Genomic DNA, 17,166 nt, shown 5'->3' on the forward strand with positions numbered 1-17,166 from the left:
AATAATATTAGTTTCAACATTTATGGGATTACCTGAGATATAGTGTTTGATTCTTTGACCGTTCACCACCTTCGGATTTGTGCCTTCGAAGTTGTTGATTTTTATGGCACCGGAACGATAGACCTCCTCGATAATGTAAGGACCTCCCCATTTAGAGAGAAGTTTTCCTTCAAAAAATCTTAAACGAGAGTTGTATAGAAATACATAATCACCTACATTAAACTCACGCTTTTGTATTCTTTTGTCATGCCATCTTTTAACCTTTTCTTTAAACAACTTGGCATTTTCATAGGCTTGGGTTCTCCATTCCTCAAGTGAGCTAATATCAAATAACCTCTTCTCACCGGCAAGTTTAAAATCATAATTGAGTTCTTTAATAGCCCAATATGCCTTGTGTTCTAGTTCGAGAGGTAAGTGACATGCTTTTCCATAAACCATTTTATACGGAGACATACCCATAGGATTTTTATATGCAGTTCTATAGGCCCATAATGCATCATCAAGTTTCTTGGACCAATTTTTTCTAGATCTATTAACAGTCTTTTGCAAAATTAATTTGAGCTCTCTATTACTCAATTCTACTTGACCACTAGACTGAGGATGATAAGGAGATGCAATTCTATGATTAACATCATGTTTAGCAAGCATTTTACGGAAAGCACCATGAATAAAATGTGAACCACCATCAGTCATTAAATATCCAGGGACTCCAAATCTTGGAAAAATAACTTCTTTAAGCATTTTAATAGAAGTGTTATGGTCAGCACTACTAGTTGGAATAGCTTCTACCCACTTAGTAACGTAATCAACAGCAACTAAAATATGTGTATATCCATTAGAGGAAGGAAATGGTCCCATATAGTCAAAGCCCCAAACATCAAATGGTTCATTTATGAGTGAATAGTTCATAGGCATTTCTTGACGTCTACTAATATTACCAATTCTTTGACATTCATCACAAGATAAGACAAACTTACGGGCATCCTTGAAGAGAGTAGGCCAATAAAAACCAGATTGCAATACCTTATGTGCAGTTCTATCTCCAGCATGGTGTCCTCCATAAGCTTCGGAGTGACACTTGCGTAAGATCTGTTCCTGTTCATGCTCAGGTACACAACGTCTAATAACACCATCTACTCCTTTATAAAGATGTGGGTCATCCCAAAAGTAATGCCTCAAATCATAGAAGAACTTTTTCTTTTGCTGGTATGTGAAACTAGGTGATATAAACTTAGCAACAATATAATTAGCATAATCAGCATACCATGGAGCAGTATGAGAAGCATTTATGACATTTAATTGCTCATCAGGAAAGCTATCATCAATAGGTAGTGGGTCATCAAGCACATTTTATAACCTAGACAAGTTGTCTGCAACGGGGTTCTCAGCTCCCTTTCTATCAACAATATGCAAATCAAATTCTTGTAGCAAGAGAACCCATCTAATAAGTCTAGGTTTAGCATCTTTATTTTTCATAAGATATTTAATAGCAGCATGATCAGTGTGAATAGTTACTTTAGAATCAACAATATAAGGTCTGAACTTATCACAAGCAAATACAACCGCTAAGAATTCTTTTTCATTAGTAGCATAATTTCTATGAGCATTGTCTAGGGTTTTACTAGCATATTGAATAACATTTAATTTCTTATCAACTCTTTGCCCTAGAACAACACCTAGAGCATAATCACTAGCATCACACATAATTTCAAAGGGTAAATTCCAATCAGGTGGCTGAACAATAGGTGCAGAGATCAATGCTTTCTTAAGAATTTCAAATGCTTCTACACAATCATCATCAAAAACAAATGGTATATGTTTTTGTAATAAATTAGTCAGAGGCCGAGAAATTTTTGAAAAGTCCTTAATGAACCTCCTATAAAATCCGGCATGACCAAGGAAACTTCTTATACCTTTGATGTCCTTGGGACATGGCATCTTTTCAATAGAATCAACCTTGGCTTTATCAACCTCAATACCTTTTTCAGAAACTTTATGCCCCAAGACAATACCTTCATTAACCATAAAGTGGCACTTTTCCCAATTCAAGAAAAGATTAGTTTCTTCACATCTCTGCAAAACTCGATCAAGGTTGCTCAAGCAATCATCAAAAGAAGATCCATAGATGGAGAAATCGTCCATGAAAACCTCACAAATCTTTTCACAAAAGTCAGAGAATATAGCCACCATGCATCTTTGAAAGGTGGCAGGTGCATTACATAAACCAAAAGGCATACGTCTATAAGCAAAAGTACCAAAAGGGCATGTAAAAGTAGTCTTTGATTGATCTTTGGCTGACACAGGTATTTGAGAGAAACCAGAATAACCATCTAGAAAGCAAAAATGTGTATGTTTGGATAATCTTTCTAGCATTTGATAGATAAAAGGTAAGGGGTAATGATCCTTTTTAGTAGCCTTATTTAATTTGTGGAAATAAATTACCATCCTATAACCTGTAATAATTCTTTGAGGAATCAATTCATCCTTATCATTAGGAAAGATAGTAATACCTCCCTTCTTAGGGACACAATGGACAGGACTTACCCACTGACTATCAGCAACGGGATAGATTATACCTGCCTCAAGGAGCTTTAATATTTCCTTTCTTACCACTTCTTTCATTTTAGGATTCAGCCGGCGTTGATGATCATGAACTGGTTTAGCATCTTCTTCCAAATTAATTTTATGTTGAAATAGAGTGGGACTAATGCCTTTAAGATCATCAAGAGTATACCCAATAGCAGCACGGTGCTTCTTCAGAGTTTTCAATAATCTCTCTTCCTCATGCTCTGAAAGATTAGCAATAATAACAGGATATATCTTTTTCTCATCAAGATAAGCATATTTAAAAGTATCAGGTAACGGTTTAAGCTCAAACACGGGATCACCCTTGGGTGGAGGAGGATCCCCTAAGATTTCAACAGGCAAATTGTGTTCCAAAATAGGTTCCTGTTTAAAGAATACTTCATCTATTTCCCTTCTTTCATTCATAAACATATCATTTTGATGGTCTAGCAAATATTGTTCTAAAGGATCACTAGGAGGTATGGCAATAGAAGCAAGACCAATAATTTCATCCTTACTAGGTAATTCTTCTTCACGGTGTTGTCTACTAAATTTAGAAAAATTATATTCTCTATAAAGGCTAATAGGTATTGCACTAGCACTGGCACCCATATCACATCAGCCATGATAACAATGATCTCCTATTTTAACAGAAATAACAGGCATGCCTACCACAGGTCTAGGTTTATCTTTAGCACAAGGTTTAGCAATTCTAGCAGTTTCATCACAGAAATAAATAACATGCCCATCAATATTATCAGACAAGAGATCTTTAACAATAGCAATATTAGGTTCAACTTTAACTTGCTCAGGAGGTGTATATGTTTTAATATTGCTTTTACGAACCACAGTTGAAGCTTTAGCATGATCCTTTATCCTAATAGGGAAAGGTGGTTTCTCAACATAAGCAGTAGGAACGATAGGATCATTATAAGTGACAATCTTTTCTTCAACTTTAATAGGTGCAGCTACTTTTACTTCTATGGGAGGATGATATTTAAACCACTTCTCCTTGGGGAGATCAACATAAGTAGCAAAAGATTCACAGAAAGAAGCTACTATATCAGAGTCAAGTCCATATTTAGTGCTAAATTTACAAAAAATATCGGTATCCATAAAAGATTTTACACAATCAAAACTAGGTGTCATACCTGACTCCTTACCTTTGTCGAGGTCCCAATCTTCAGAGTTGTGTTTAATTCTTTACAATAAATCCCATTTGAATTCAATAGTCTTCATCATAAAAGAGCCAGCACAAGAAGTATCAAGCATGGTGCGATTGCTATCAGAAAGCTGAGCATAAATTTTTTGAATAATCATTTCTCTTGAGAGCTCATGATTGGGGCATGAATATAAAATTGATTTAAGCCTCCCCCAAGCTTGAGCGATGCTTTCTCCTTCGCGAGGCCAAAAATTATATATATAATTGTGATCACGATGAACAAGATGCATAGGATAAAACTTCTGATGAAATTCCAATTTCAATCGTTTGTAATTCCAAGACCCCATATCATCACATAGCCTATACCATGTCGATGCATCTCCCTTCAAAGATAAAGAGAAGACCTTCTTCTTAACAACATCTCCGGGTACACTTGCAAGCTTAAATAATCCACAAACTTCATTCACATATATTAGATGCTCATCAAGATGTTTTGTTCCATCTCCTAAAAAAGGATTAGCTAGCAGTTTTTCTATCATACCCGAAGGAATTTCAAAGCAGACATTTTCATTTCAAGTAGGTTCAGTAGGTTGAGGAGCAACTCTTTGCTCTACTGGTCGGGGTGAAGATACCCCGAACAAGCCCCTCAGAGGATTAATTTCCATAGTAACAAGTGATAGTAAATTTCAGCACATTATATAATTTTTTCTTACCAAATTCCACCTACCAAAGGCGCTTCACTCCCCGGCAACGGTGCCAGAAAAGAGTCTTGATGACCCACAAGTATAGGGTCTATCGCACTCCTTTCAATAAATAAGAGTGTCGAACCCAACGAGGAGCAGAAGGAAATGATAAGCGGTTTCCAGCAAGGTATTCTCTGCAGGTACTAAAATAAGTGGTAACAGATAGTTTTGTGATAGGATAATTTGTAACGAGCAACAACTAACAAAAGTAAATAAAGTGCAACAAGGTGTCCCAATCCTTTTTGTAGCAAAGGACAAGCTTGGACAAACTCTTATATAGAGAAAAGCGCTCCCGAGGACACATGGGAATATCGTCAAGCTAGTTTTCATCACGCTCATATGATTCGTGTTCGGTACTTTGATAATTTGGTATGTGGGTGGACCGGTGCTTGGGTACTGCCCTTACTTGGACAAGCATCCCACTTATGATTAACCTCTATTACAAGCATCCACAACTACAACAAAAGTATTAAGGTAAACCTAACCATAGCATGAAACATATGGATCCAAATCAGCCCCTTACGAAGCAACGCATAAACTAGGGTTTAAGCTTCTGTCACTCTAGCAACCCATCATCTACTTATTACTCCCCAATGCCTTCCTCTAGGCCCAAACAATACTGAAGTGTCATGTAGTCGACGTTCACATAATACCACTAGAGGAGAGACAACATACATCTCATCAAAATATCGAACGAATACCAAATTCACATGACTACTAATAGCAAGACTTCTCCCATGTCCTCAGGAACAAAAGTACTACTCACAAAGCATAAACATGTTCATAATCAGAGGGGTATTAATATGCATATAGGATCTGAACATATGATCTTCCACCAATTAAACCAACTAGCATCAACTACAAGGAGTAATTAACACTACTAACAACCTACTAGCACCAATCCCGGACTTGGAGACAAGAATTGGATACAAGAGATGAACTAGGGTTTTGAGAGGAGATGGTGCTGATGAAGATGTTGATGGAGATTGCCCTCTCCTGATGAGAGGAGCGTTGGTGATGACGATGGCGATGATTTCCCCCTCCGGGAGGGAAGTTTCCCCGGCAGAACAGCTTCGCCAGAGCCCTAGATTGGTTCCGCCAAGGTTCCACCTTGTGGCGGCGAAGTTTCGTCCGAGAAGATGGCTTATGATTTTTTTTCCATCGAAAGACTTCATATAGCCGAAGATGGCCACCGGAGGGCCACCAGGAGGCCCACGAGGTAGGGGGCGCGCCCAGGGGGTAGGGCGCGCCCCCACCCTCGTGGGTAGGGTGTGGCCCCCTGGTGAATTTCTTCCGCTGAGTAATTTTTATATATTCTGAAAACGTCTTCTGTGAAGTTTTAGGACTTTTGGAGTTGTGCAGAATAGGTCTCTAATATTTGCTCCTTTTCCAGCCCAGAATCCCAGCTGCCGGCATTCTCCATCTTTATGTAAACCTTGTAAAATAAGAGAGAATAGGCATAAGTATTGTGACATAATGTGTAATAACAGCCCATAATGCAATAAATATTGATATAAAAGCATGATGCAAAATGGACGTATCAGGCGGCCACTTGAGTGAGGAGGGAGGTTGAGGGGGAGAGAGAAGTTGCTGTCCAGGGAGGTAAATGGGGGTGTTTCACCCCTCAATCATTGAGCTATGGCCAGGGAAAAGTTACTAGGGGTAGAAGAGGGTCAGGAGAAGCTATGGTACAAAGTTGAGCCCATGGAGATTAGTGGAAGAGGTCAAAATGGCATTTTGGAAAAGTGTCAGAAGGTGTTTGATAATGGTTTGGGCAAGTAGATGATTTCCATTTGCCATGAGACTCCACAGGGTGAAATTACACATATAATTAGGGTCTTCCACCAATTTGGATCTTATTTGGGGAAAGTTGCCAATGCAACTTTTGTAAACCCTAGAAAATAGCAGAAATAAACTTGTGTAGATCTAGTTGAGCAAATCACTTCCCCTTGATGCACCACTTGGTGTAGTGGCCTCATTTGGTCATGTGAACATGCTCACAAAAGTTGGGATCAAGGGGAGAAAGTTGGTAGTACAAAGTTGTTCAAATTTTATTCTGGTCAGAGAGGGTTTTCGGGTATTTTGGTGAGCCAAAATGACCTTGGTTGATATGAGGCTTTGCAAGGTGATCACAATATGCATTTGTGACTTGCTGGATTTTCCTTAGATTTTTATGAAAATGTTTCCTGTAGAAATATTTCAAATCCTTGAAATGGGAAGAAATGGTTTTGGGAGGTTTTGTCCAATATTTTGAACATGACCATGTGTTGAAACTCTTATATATGGAAAATATATGTCCACTGAGTTTCCCTGATTTTTTTCAAATATTTTCGAGACAATAAAATAATTTTTCCCTATTAAAGACCATTTCTGGCCTTAAGAAAAAGCTTTTAAATAAAATACGAAAATAATTTTTAAAATTATATTTTTGTGGTTTATGGGAATCCTATATCTAGTAGGTTTCAAATATACTCTTTGAAATATTTTTCAAACCCAAAATCAAGTACTTGTAGTGCAAACCTCAATTCAGGGGTTTTTGGAAAACTAATTTTTTGAAAATACTATTTGGACAAATTATTTTTGTAAAAAAATACTATATTGCACTATACACATGGCATGATCATTGGGCAGAAGTTTGGGGCATGAAGATGAAGTACAGAAGGTGGAGTAGTTGACTTTAAAGAGCACTTGAAAATCACAGAGAGAAAACCAACTCCAAAATAAAAAGCCAAATAATGCAAAAGTTTTTGTTGGTCCAAATTTCCATGCTTTATATTAATGCAAATGACATGGTACAAAATGCAAGGTGTGACACATTTGGATTCTCAGGTGTTTCAGTAATAGGTTCACTAGAAGCATGCAAAGTCCTATCATTTTTCTTTTTCTTTCTTTTAGAAGGACTAGGTGCATTTATATTATTTCTCTGAGAATCTTGCTCAATTCTCTTAGGGTGGCCTTCAGGATACAAAGGTTACTGAGTCATTCTACCAGTTCTAGTAGCCACTCTAACAACATAATCATTATTCTTACTATTCAATTCATTGAGCAAATCATTTTGAGCCTTAAGTACTTGTTCTACTTGAGTGGTAATCATAGAAGCATGTTTACTAATAAGTTTAAGTTCACCTTTGACATTAGCCATATAATCACCCAAGTGTTCAAGCATATTTGAATTGTATTTCAATTGTCTACCAAAATAAGCATTAAAATCTTCTTGCTTCACCATAAATTTATCAAACTCATCTAAGCATGGGCTAGAAAACTTAGTAAGAGGGATTTCAGCTTTATCATATCTATAGAGAGAATTTACCTTTACTACCTGTGTCAGGTTATCAAGACCATGTATTTCTTCAATATGAGATGGATTAAGATCATATGTTTCTTCAATAGGCGGTAAATTAAGACCGTGTATTTCTTCAATAGGAGGTAAATTCTTAACATCTTCAGCTTTAATACCTTTTTCTTTCATAGATTTCTTTGCCTCTTGCATATCTTCAGGACTGAGAAATAGAACACCTCTTTTCTTCGGAGTTGGTTTAGGAATAGGCTCAGGAAGTGTCCAATTATTTTCATTAGTCAACATATTATTCAATAGAATTTTAGCTTCATCCGGTGTTCTTTCCCTAAAAACAGAACCAACACAACTATCCAGGTAATCTCTGGAAGCATCGGTTAGTCCATTATAAAAGATATCAAGTATTTCATTTTTCTTAAGAGGATGATCAGGCAAAGCATTAAGTAACTTGAGAAGCCTCCCCCAAGCTTGTGGGAGACTCTCTTCTTCAATTTGCACAAAGTTGTATATATCCCTTAACGCAACTTGTTTCTTATGAGTAGGGAAATATTTAGCAGAGAAGTAATAAATCATATCCTGGGGACTACGCACACAACCAGGATCAATAGAATTAAACCATATCTTAGCATCACCCTTTAATGAGAACGGAAATATTTTAAGGATATAAAAGTAGCGAGTTCTCTCATCATTAGTGAACAGGGTGGCTATATCATTTAATTTAGTAAGATGTGCCACAACAGTTTCAGATTCATAGCCATGAAAAGGATTAGATTCAACCAAAGTAATTATATAAGGATCAACAGAGAATTCATAATCCTTATCAATAACACAGATAGGTGAAGTAGGAAAGGCAGGGTCAGGTTTCATTCTAGCATTAAGAGATTGTTGCTTCCATTTAGCTAATAACCTCTTGAGCTCGTATCTATCTTTGCAAGCTAAAATAGCTACAGCAGCTTCTTTTTCAAAAACATAACCCTCAGGAATAACAGGTGATTCATATTCATTAGGGGGAGAGTCTTCATCATCACTTTCATCAATATTATCAGTTTCAATATTTTCATTCTCTCTAACCCTAACAAGTTGTTCATCAAGAAATTCACCAAGTGGCATAGTAGTATCAAGCATAGAAGTAGTTTCGTCATAAGTATCATGCATAGCAGAAGTGGCATCATCAATAACATGCGACATATCAGAATGAATAAGAGAAGCAGGTTTAGGTGTCGCAAGCTTACTCAAAACAGAAGGTGAATCGGGTGCAGAGCTAGATGGCAGTTCCTTACCTCCCCTCGTAGTTGAGGGATAAATCTTGGTTTTTGGATCTCTCGAGTTCTTCATAATGATAAGAAGATATAATCCCAAGTGACTCAAAGAATAGAGCTATGCTCCCCGGCAACGGCGCCAGAAAATAGTCTTGATAACCCACAAGTATAGGGGATCGCAACAGTTTTCGAGGGTAGAGTATTCAACCCAAATTTATTGATTCGACACAAGGGGAGCCAAAGAATATTCTCAAGTATATTAGCAGCTGAGTTGTCAATTCAACCACACCTGGAAACTTTAATATCTGCAGCAAAGTGTTTAGTAGCAAAGTAATATGATAGTAGTGGTAACAGTAGCAAAAGGTAATGATATCAAAAGTAATGTTTTTGGTATTTTGTAGTGATGATAGCAATAGCAACGGAAAAGTAAATAAGCGGAGAATAATATATGGAAAGCTCGTAGGCAATGGATCAGTGATGGAGAATTATGTCGGATGTGGTTCATCATGTAACAGTCATAACCTAGGGTGACACAGAACTAGCTCCAATTCATCAATGTAATGTAGGCATGTATTCCGAATATAGTCATACGTGCTTATGGAAAAGAACTTGCATGCCATCTTTTGTCCTACCCTCCCGTGGTAGTGAGGTCCTAATGGAAACTAAGGGATATTAAGGCCTCCTTTTAATAGAGTACTGGACCAAAGCATTAACACATAGTGAATACATGAACTCCTCAAACTACGGTCATCACCGGGAGTGGTCCCAATTATTGCCACTTCGGGGTTGCCGGATCATAACACATAGTAGGTGACTATAGACTTGCAAGATAGGATCAAGAACTCTCATATATTAATGAAAATATAATAGGTTCAGATCTGAAATCATGGCACTCGGGCCCTAGTGACAAGCATTAAGCATAGCAAAGTCATAGCAACATCAATCTTAGAACATAGTGGATACTAGGGATCACAAAACTAACTCGATTACATGATAAATCTCATCCAACCCATCACCATTCAGCAAGCCTATGATGGAATTACTCACGCACGGCGGTGAGCATCATGAAATTGGTGATGGAGGAAGGTTGATGATGATGATGGCGACGGATTCCCCTCTCCGGAGTCCCGAACAGACTCCAGATCAGCCCTCCCAAGCAGTTTTAGGGCTTGGCGGCGGCTCCGTATCGTAAAACGCGATGAATCTTTCTCTTGATTTTTTTCTCCCTGAAAGCAAATATATAGAGTTGGAGTTGAGGTCGGAGGAGCTCCAAGGGGCCCACGAGGTAGGGGGCGCGCCCTGGGGGCAGGCGCACCCCCCACCCTCGTGGCTAGGGTGTGGGTCCCCTGGTCTTCATCTTTTGTAAGGATTTTTTATTATTTCCAAAAAGACGTTCCGTGAAGTTTCAGGTCATTCTGAGAACTTTTGTTTCTGCACATAAATAACACCATGGTAATTCTGCTGAAAACAACGTCAGTCCGGGTTAGTTCCATTCAAATCATGCAAGTTAGAGTCTAAAACAAGGGCAAAAGTGTTTGGAAAAGTAGATACGACGGAGACATATCATGTATCAATAAGTATGTGACTTGTTTGTGGAACTATATATTATATGATGATTGTTTTAATGGTCCTAGTTTATAAGGTTATCTGAACACATACCCTTTGACTAATATATGATTCAGTCGATGACTATGTTTCACAAGTCATGGGCATAGAGATGCTAAACTGATATTATGGACTCGGGGATGGAGATCACCAAGTCGAATAGGTCAACTTTGAGACGCGGCATGATATTGTCATCTGTTAGTCTCAGGTACGATATATATGACATATCCTAGACCTAAGGTCCTAGCATGTTCTCGGAATGAGGATCGACTCACTTAGGGTCTATCAAACGCTATACCGTAACTGGATAGTTATAAAGGTAGGTTCTAGGTGAGTCGTGAGACATGCCGCGAGACATGGTTGACCAAGATGGGATTTGCCCCTCCGACACGGAGAGATATTCTCTGGGCCCTCTCGAGTGATCAGATTCAGAAATCATGGCCATGCGACTTCGGTTAAGTGTTAACCCGGTTCGGAAATCCGTACCATGATTTCGAGAAGAGAGATCGAGCTACCACAAGGGTGACAAATACTCTCCTTGAGCCCGACAACATATATTGTCACACAAAAGAAATGTTTCATATGACGCATTGTCGAGGTTCGTCTAACGACTTTACGCACACATGAGAGTTGGCACGTTTTGCTAGGAGCCGCTACCAACTATCGACGCGGTCGTGTCCGTGTGTACATGAACCTAGCTATAGGATTTCACACTTAAGGGGCTACAGTCTATTTTGGATTGGATCCGAGTAAAAATTGGTGTGGACTCCTAGTGGGCCTCAAGTGTCGAGCCCACCTCGGAGGTCTATATAAAGGGGAGTGGGCGTATCACTTATGGTTGATCTTTTCTCGACTCTACGGCCGCCGCCACTCCCCACGCCCCATGCCGCGCGACCAAACCTAGCAGTTCGTCGCACGGTGTCGCTTCTCGTACATGTGGATACTTTGGAGGCATCACATCTGCGGTGGTTGGACGAACCGTTCGTGGGAACTACAAGAAGCCGTTCGAGGGATTTGTAAGAAGATGTTCGCGAAAGATCGCTTTTCACGGGAGATCGACTACACGAGGAGGAGACAACGGCTGATCGACTACACGCATCACCAACTCTACTTTTGCCGTGGTGACTGGGTGGTAAACCCAATTTCGTGATCTATTTCAACATGTTCTTGGGTGCGCGGTAGGAAAAAAGTTATTTGACGCTAGCATAGCGTTCCGCGTGTTCCAACAGCACGCATGCCTCACATCGAGTTTAGGCACGGGTGCGACTTGTGCAGCCCACAACGATCTCTATCACAAGGTCGCTTGCAGGGGGCACTACTGGGTCGGCCCAATGACCCCGCATGCTAACATCGCCCATGTTTTTTTTTTGCTTTTTCTTCTCATTTTGTTTTTGTTTTTTGCTTGATTTTGTTTCTATTGTTTTGATTTCTAATATATTTATATTATGAAAAATACTTTACATAAAAAGTTAAAAAAATAGTAATCATGCATTTGAAAAATATTAAACATGTATAAAAATGTTAACCATGTGCCTGAAAAATGTTTGTGGCAAATAATAAATGTCACACACTTAAAAGCATGTACATGCCATTTAAAATAATATTTATACAATGTAAAATAATGTCTGAGTAATTAAACACAAATTCCATACATACAAAAAATATATGTGCCATTTAAATAAATGCTCATGAGTTTCAAACATGTTTTTTGATATTTTATTAAAAAAACTGAAAAATATTGCATCCTATAAAAAAATGTTTCATACCATTAAAGAAAGTGCTTGACATTTTAAAGAAAATTTTCAGTGATTCAATTTTTTTCGTGACATTCTAAATAAAAATTCCGGTGATTGAAAGAAAAATCAAGACATTTTAAAAATGTTTATACAATGTAAAAAATGTCCCTGTAGGTTAAAAAATGTTTAGTTCCATTTAAAAGGTGTACAACGTGTATATAGAAAATTTTTATTATGAATTCAAAAAGGTGTTCAAAACATGTATTTAAAAAATATACATCATGTATTTGAAAAATATCTGAAGTGTATGATGAAAATGTACATGGACTGAGAAAAAAAGAAGACATGTGTGGAAAAGAAGATATCAGTAAAAACCGACGAAAAAACAAAAAAGGAAAACAAATAAAAAAACAAGAAAGAAATAAAAGATTACCAAAGTATAACAACGTGTCCTTTTGTCCCGGCCCGCGTAGCACAGCCCACATGGCCAGGTCTGGTTCAACCACCTGCGAGTGAACGTATGCAAACCCTGCCAAATGGGCCAGGTACCCGCAGGATGGTTAAAATTGGGACATTCTATTCCGCGCGTTTAGCGCCGCTTAACCAAAACTGACGCTCACTGCAGCGCTCTGGTGGGCCGGCTCACGAACACGCAGCGGCAGCGAAAAAATCCTTGCCAAATGGGCAGCGAAAAAAACCACCTGCGAGTGGATGTATCCAAACCCTGCCAAATGGGCCAGGTATCCGCAGGCATTGGACATGTGGTTAAAATTGGGACATTCTATTCCGCGTGGTTAGCACCGCTTAACCAAAACTGGCGCTCACTGCAGTGCCCTGGTGGGCCGGCCCACGAACACGCAGCGGCAGCGAAAAAAACCTTAAAAACTTGTTGCGGTCAAGAATCAAACTCGCCCCACTGCATTGCTACCAGTGCTTGGCTAACCACTAGAGACACCACGTACTCGTAATCCATACTACTGTGAAGTAGTTAAGGAAAATTGTCGCCGCTCTGTCCCAAAATTTGCAAGTTCACAAATTTGATTTAGAAAGAAAAGGTTCAGGTATTACAAAAAGCACACCAAAACTTGAAATAAATGTTCACTAATTCGGGTAAAAAGTTCATAAATCTCAGAAAAAGTTCACGGAATTTGAAAAGGTTCACTAATTTCAGAAAAGTTCACGAGTTCAAAAAAGTTCACGGATTGAAGAAGTTCATGAAAATTTTGAAAAAAAAGTTCACGAAATACAAAATAGTACAAGAAAATTTGAAAAATTTCATTGATTTACAAAAAAAATCATACATTTGAGAAAAGTTCATCAAATTTGAAAAAAAAGGAAAAGGAAAAGGAAAAAGAACAAATAAAAGAGGAAAAATGTTAAAGTTTACCAGATCCCTCTTGGTGGCGTGGTGATTACACCTACGTCCTCGATATGGGAAGTCGCCAATTCGATTCTCATACAGCGCCCCTTTTTGCGAATTAATAGACAGAAAAAACATTAGATGGGCCGACCCAATTAGATGCGTCAGGATCTGCCGTTAAAATTGTCATTCTTACCAGTGTCGCAACACAACGCCGTTCCAATTGACCAGTCGCCTTCTTCCGCACCCTTCGCGAAGTTTCCTTGCTTCACCATTTCGCCATGACCGGCGGTAGCATTTTTCAGCAGGGTGTTGAGCTACGTCGTTAATGTGTTCTTCGTCGAGGGCCTCTCCAACAAGTATGCTTGCCTCGCCTTTCCCTCCCTCCCTCGAGAACTTAGATTAAATATGGGTGTCGTCGTCCGCGAAGGTTTTGAGGTTGATTTGGTTTGATTGATGTCATGCGGATTGGTAGCGCTCCCTCATCTGGTCCTTGGGAGAATCGGCTCTTCGGTCTGTTCCCAGTGGATTCGTTTTCTTGAAAAATAAGAAAAATCATAGAAAACCAGCCCGACACAAATCTACAGGACGCAGTGAAGGAACCGACAAATCCTAATTGGCATGCGGCTCGCAGCTGACCGACCGCGTGCGCAACCTAGCTTGACACTGCGTTTGTTTGGGCCGGCCCAGCTATCCGATGCCGATTTTTTGGAAAGGTTCTAGAACATTCCCAAACTCGTTTTTTTTCTTATTTTCTTTCTTTCTTTCTTTCTACTTTTCTTTTTTGGTTTTTTTCATTCTCTTTTATTTTTGTTTTTATTATTTTCTGAAATCTAGGAACGGTTTTTTCAAATTGGTGATCTTTTTTTGAAATTCAAACATGTTTTCAAATTAGGGAACATTTATTGAAATTCAAATTTTATGCATCAAAATCGTACAAATGTCCATGTATTTTTTTAAAATATCATCATATTCAAAAATGTTCATTGATTTCGAAAAATTCTCGAATTCATAATTTGTTCATTAAACTCAAAAGAGTTCATTGAATTTAAAATTTGTCCATCAAATACAAAAAATATTCATCAATATACAAAAAAATCATCAAAACTAAAAACTATTCATCTGAAATTCAAATTTTGTTCATACAAATACAAAATTTCTCATCAGAATTCGTAAAATGTTCATTTTTGAAAATTGGTGAACATATTTTTGAATTCATGAATAGTTTTTGCGTTGTTGATCATTTTTTTGATTATTTTTCAAACCCCAAACTTTTTAGGAAGAAAAAATAGAAAAGAACACAAATAGGAAAAAAGAAGGAAGAAAAAAGGGAGCCCCATCCCATACCCATGCCGGCGCAAAGACGTGCATGAAAGCCAGGGGGCGCGATGCCTGGTTTCGATGTTAGAAATCGGTTCGTGGAGGTCACTGTATAGGAGCTCCCAACCTCGATGTTAGAAATCGGTTCGTGTGATGTGTCGAAATCAACAATTAAGTGGCACTTTTTGCAAAGGTCACTCTCACCTTCTCAGGTTGCGAGCAACCTGTGACTTTTTTCTTTTTTCATAGATTCATTTATTCAGAACGTTTTATCTCTTAAATTATACGTTCAAATCTTGAATTATTTTCATGTTGGGTTCATCATGTCAAAATCTTCAATATTAGACCCCATATTGATAGTTTTGAAGAACTTTTATTTTCACAAAAAAAGATGAAAAAACTAAACCGAGAGTCCCTTTTTTTATTTCCTAAAGAGATACGATTGTGCCTCTCACGGAAGCAAATCCATGTCTTCACGAGAAGTAAATTGGTGCCTCTCGCGGAAGGAAAAAAAAGACACATTTTTTTCATTTTCAAGAGGCATGACCGCGCCTCTCGTGAAAGCATATTTGTGCCTTTCGCGGAAGGAAAAAAAGAAAACACATGTTTTTCTATTTTCGAGAGGCACTCGCGATAAGAAAAAAAACATGTTTTTTCCGTTTCTGAGAGACACGGCCGTTGTCGGGGATATACCCCGCGGTAATGACCCGACCGGAGTCATAACCCGGCTGGGACTTGGTAAACCGGCGGATGGTAAACTGGCAGACAATTAAGACAGATGGCTAAGACGGACGGTAAACCGGCAGGTGGTAAACCGGCAAGTGTTAAGGCAGGTGGTAAACCAGCAAGTGTTAAGGCAGGTGGTAAACTGGCAAGTGTTAAGTCAGATGATAACCGGGCAAGAGTTAAGTCAGATGACAACATAGCAGACCATCATAAACCGGCAGATCATCATAAACCGGCAGATCATCTTAAACCAGCAGACTAAACCGGCAAACCATCTTAAACCGGATTACAGTGATAACTGGGTTGCCAGGGGTTATGAAGCCCGAGACGTTATGAAGCCCAAGATGTTAAGAAGCCCGTAAAGAGAAGTCAGAATAGTTAAGTCTTAAGTCCGAGTTGGACTCTACATGTAACCCGCCCCTTCAACTTATATAAGGAGGGGCAGGGCTCCCCAAAGAGGGACAAGCAAGAAGAAACAATCTCTAGGGCTAGACACAAAGAGCCGGTTTACCGGCGACTCCATCGTGAGCATAATGAGACCTAGCCACAAACAGCATGTAGGGTTGTTACCAGATGATGTTTCCCGGGGCCCGAAGCTGTCTAAATCCTTCTTTTGTGTTGCGTCTCTTGATTCCGCTCAACCCCTCTCAAGCTACCACATAGATGTGTTGGCCTTGCGACTAAGTCCTGACACTAAGGACATCTGCCGTGACAATTCCACGACAGCCGTGCTAAACGCGGGAAGGAAAAAATGTGTTTTTCTGTTTTCAAGAGGCGCAACCGTATCTCTCGTGAAAGCAAATCTGTACCTTTTGCAGAAGAAAAAAACACGTTTGTTTGTGTATTTTTTTTTAATTTTTTTCCAAAAGCTAAGAAAGACCGGTAAAAACCGAAAAAATAAAAAATAGAAAAATAAACATGTACAAAGCAGAAAACGCGTGCGAAAAATTTAAAAAATTACATCAAAAGGAGCATCCAAAACACAAGCATGTGATGGTTTTAAGTGTGCGTCAAGTGACGCAGTCTTATTCCACCCAAATGACCCTTGGAGGGCTCCCAAAGGAGCATTTGGCCTGGGCCGCGTAGCTCGGGCCATATGGCCAGGTCTGGTTCAATCACCTGCGAGTGAGCATAAAAACGTATCCCAAACCTGCCAAATGGGACTGCTTTGCCTAAAAAAAAAGAAGGTTAAAGAGACTGCTATTCTTACGAGTGTCGCATCGCATCAAAACGCCGTTCCAATTGACCAGTCGCCTGCTTCCGCCCCCTTCGCGAAGTTTCCGCGCTCCACCATTTCGCCATGGCCGGCGGCGGCATCTTCAGCAGGGCGCTGAGCTACGTCGTCAACGAGTTCCTCGTCGAGGGCCTCGCCAACAAGTATGTTTGCCCCCCCCC

General features: G+C 39.2%; 1 protein-coding gene across 1 annotated transcript in view; it reads left to right on the forward strand.

The window, feature by feature from the left end:
• The first annotated feature begins 16,909 nt into the window (after positions 1 to 16,909).
• Positions 16,910 to 17,166, forward strand: part of LOC123189736 (uncharacterized) — a 4,222-nt gene continuing 3,965 nt past the window's right edge. The window contains exon 1 of the mRNA XM_044602213.1: positions 16,910 to 17,148. Coding sequence (XP_044458148.1) covers positions 17,072 to 17,148 — 77 coding nt within the window. The 5' untranslated portion in view covers positions 16,910 to 17,071. The remainder of the gene's footprint in view (positions 17,149 to 17,166) is intronic.

The sequence above is a fragment of the Triticum aestivum genome, chromosome 2A, assembly GCF_018294505.1.
Source record: "Triticum aestivum cultivar Chinese Spring chromosome 2A, IWGSC CS RefSeq v2.1, whole genome shotgun sequence".
NCBI classification, from domain to species: Eukaryota; Viridiplantae; Streptophyta; class Magnoliopsida; order Poales; family Poaceae; genus Triticum; species Triticum aestivum.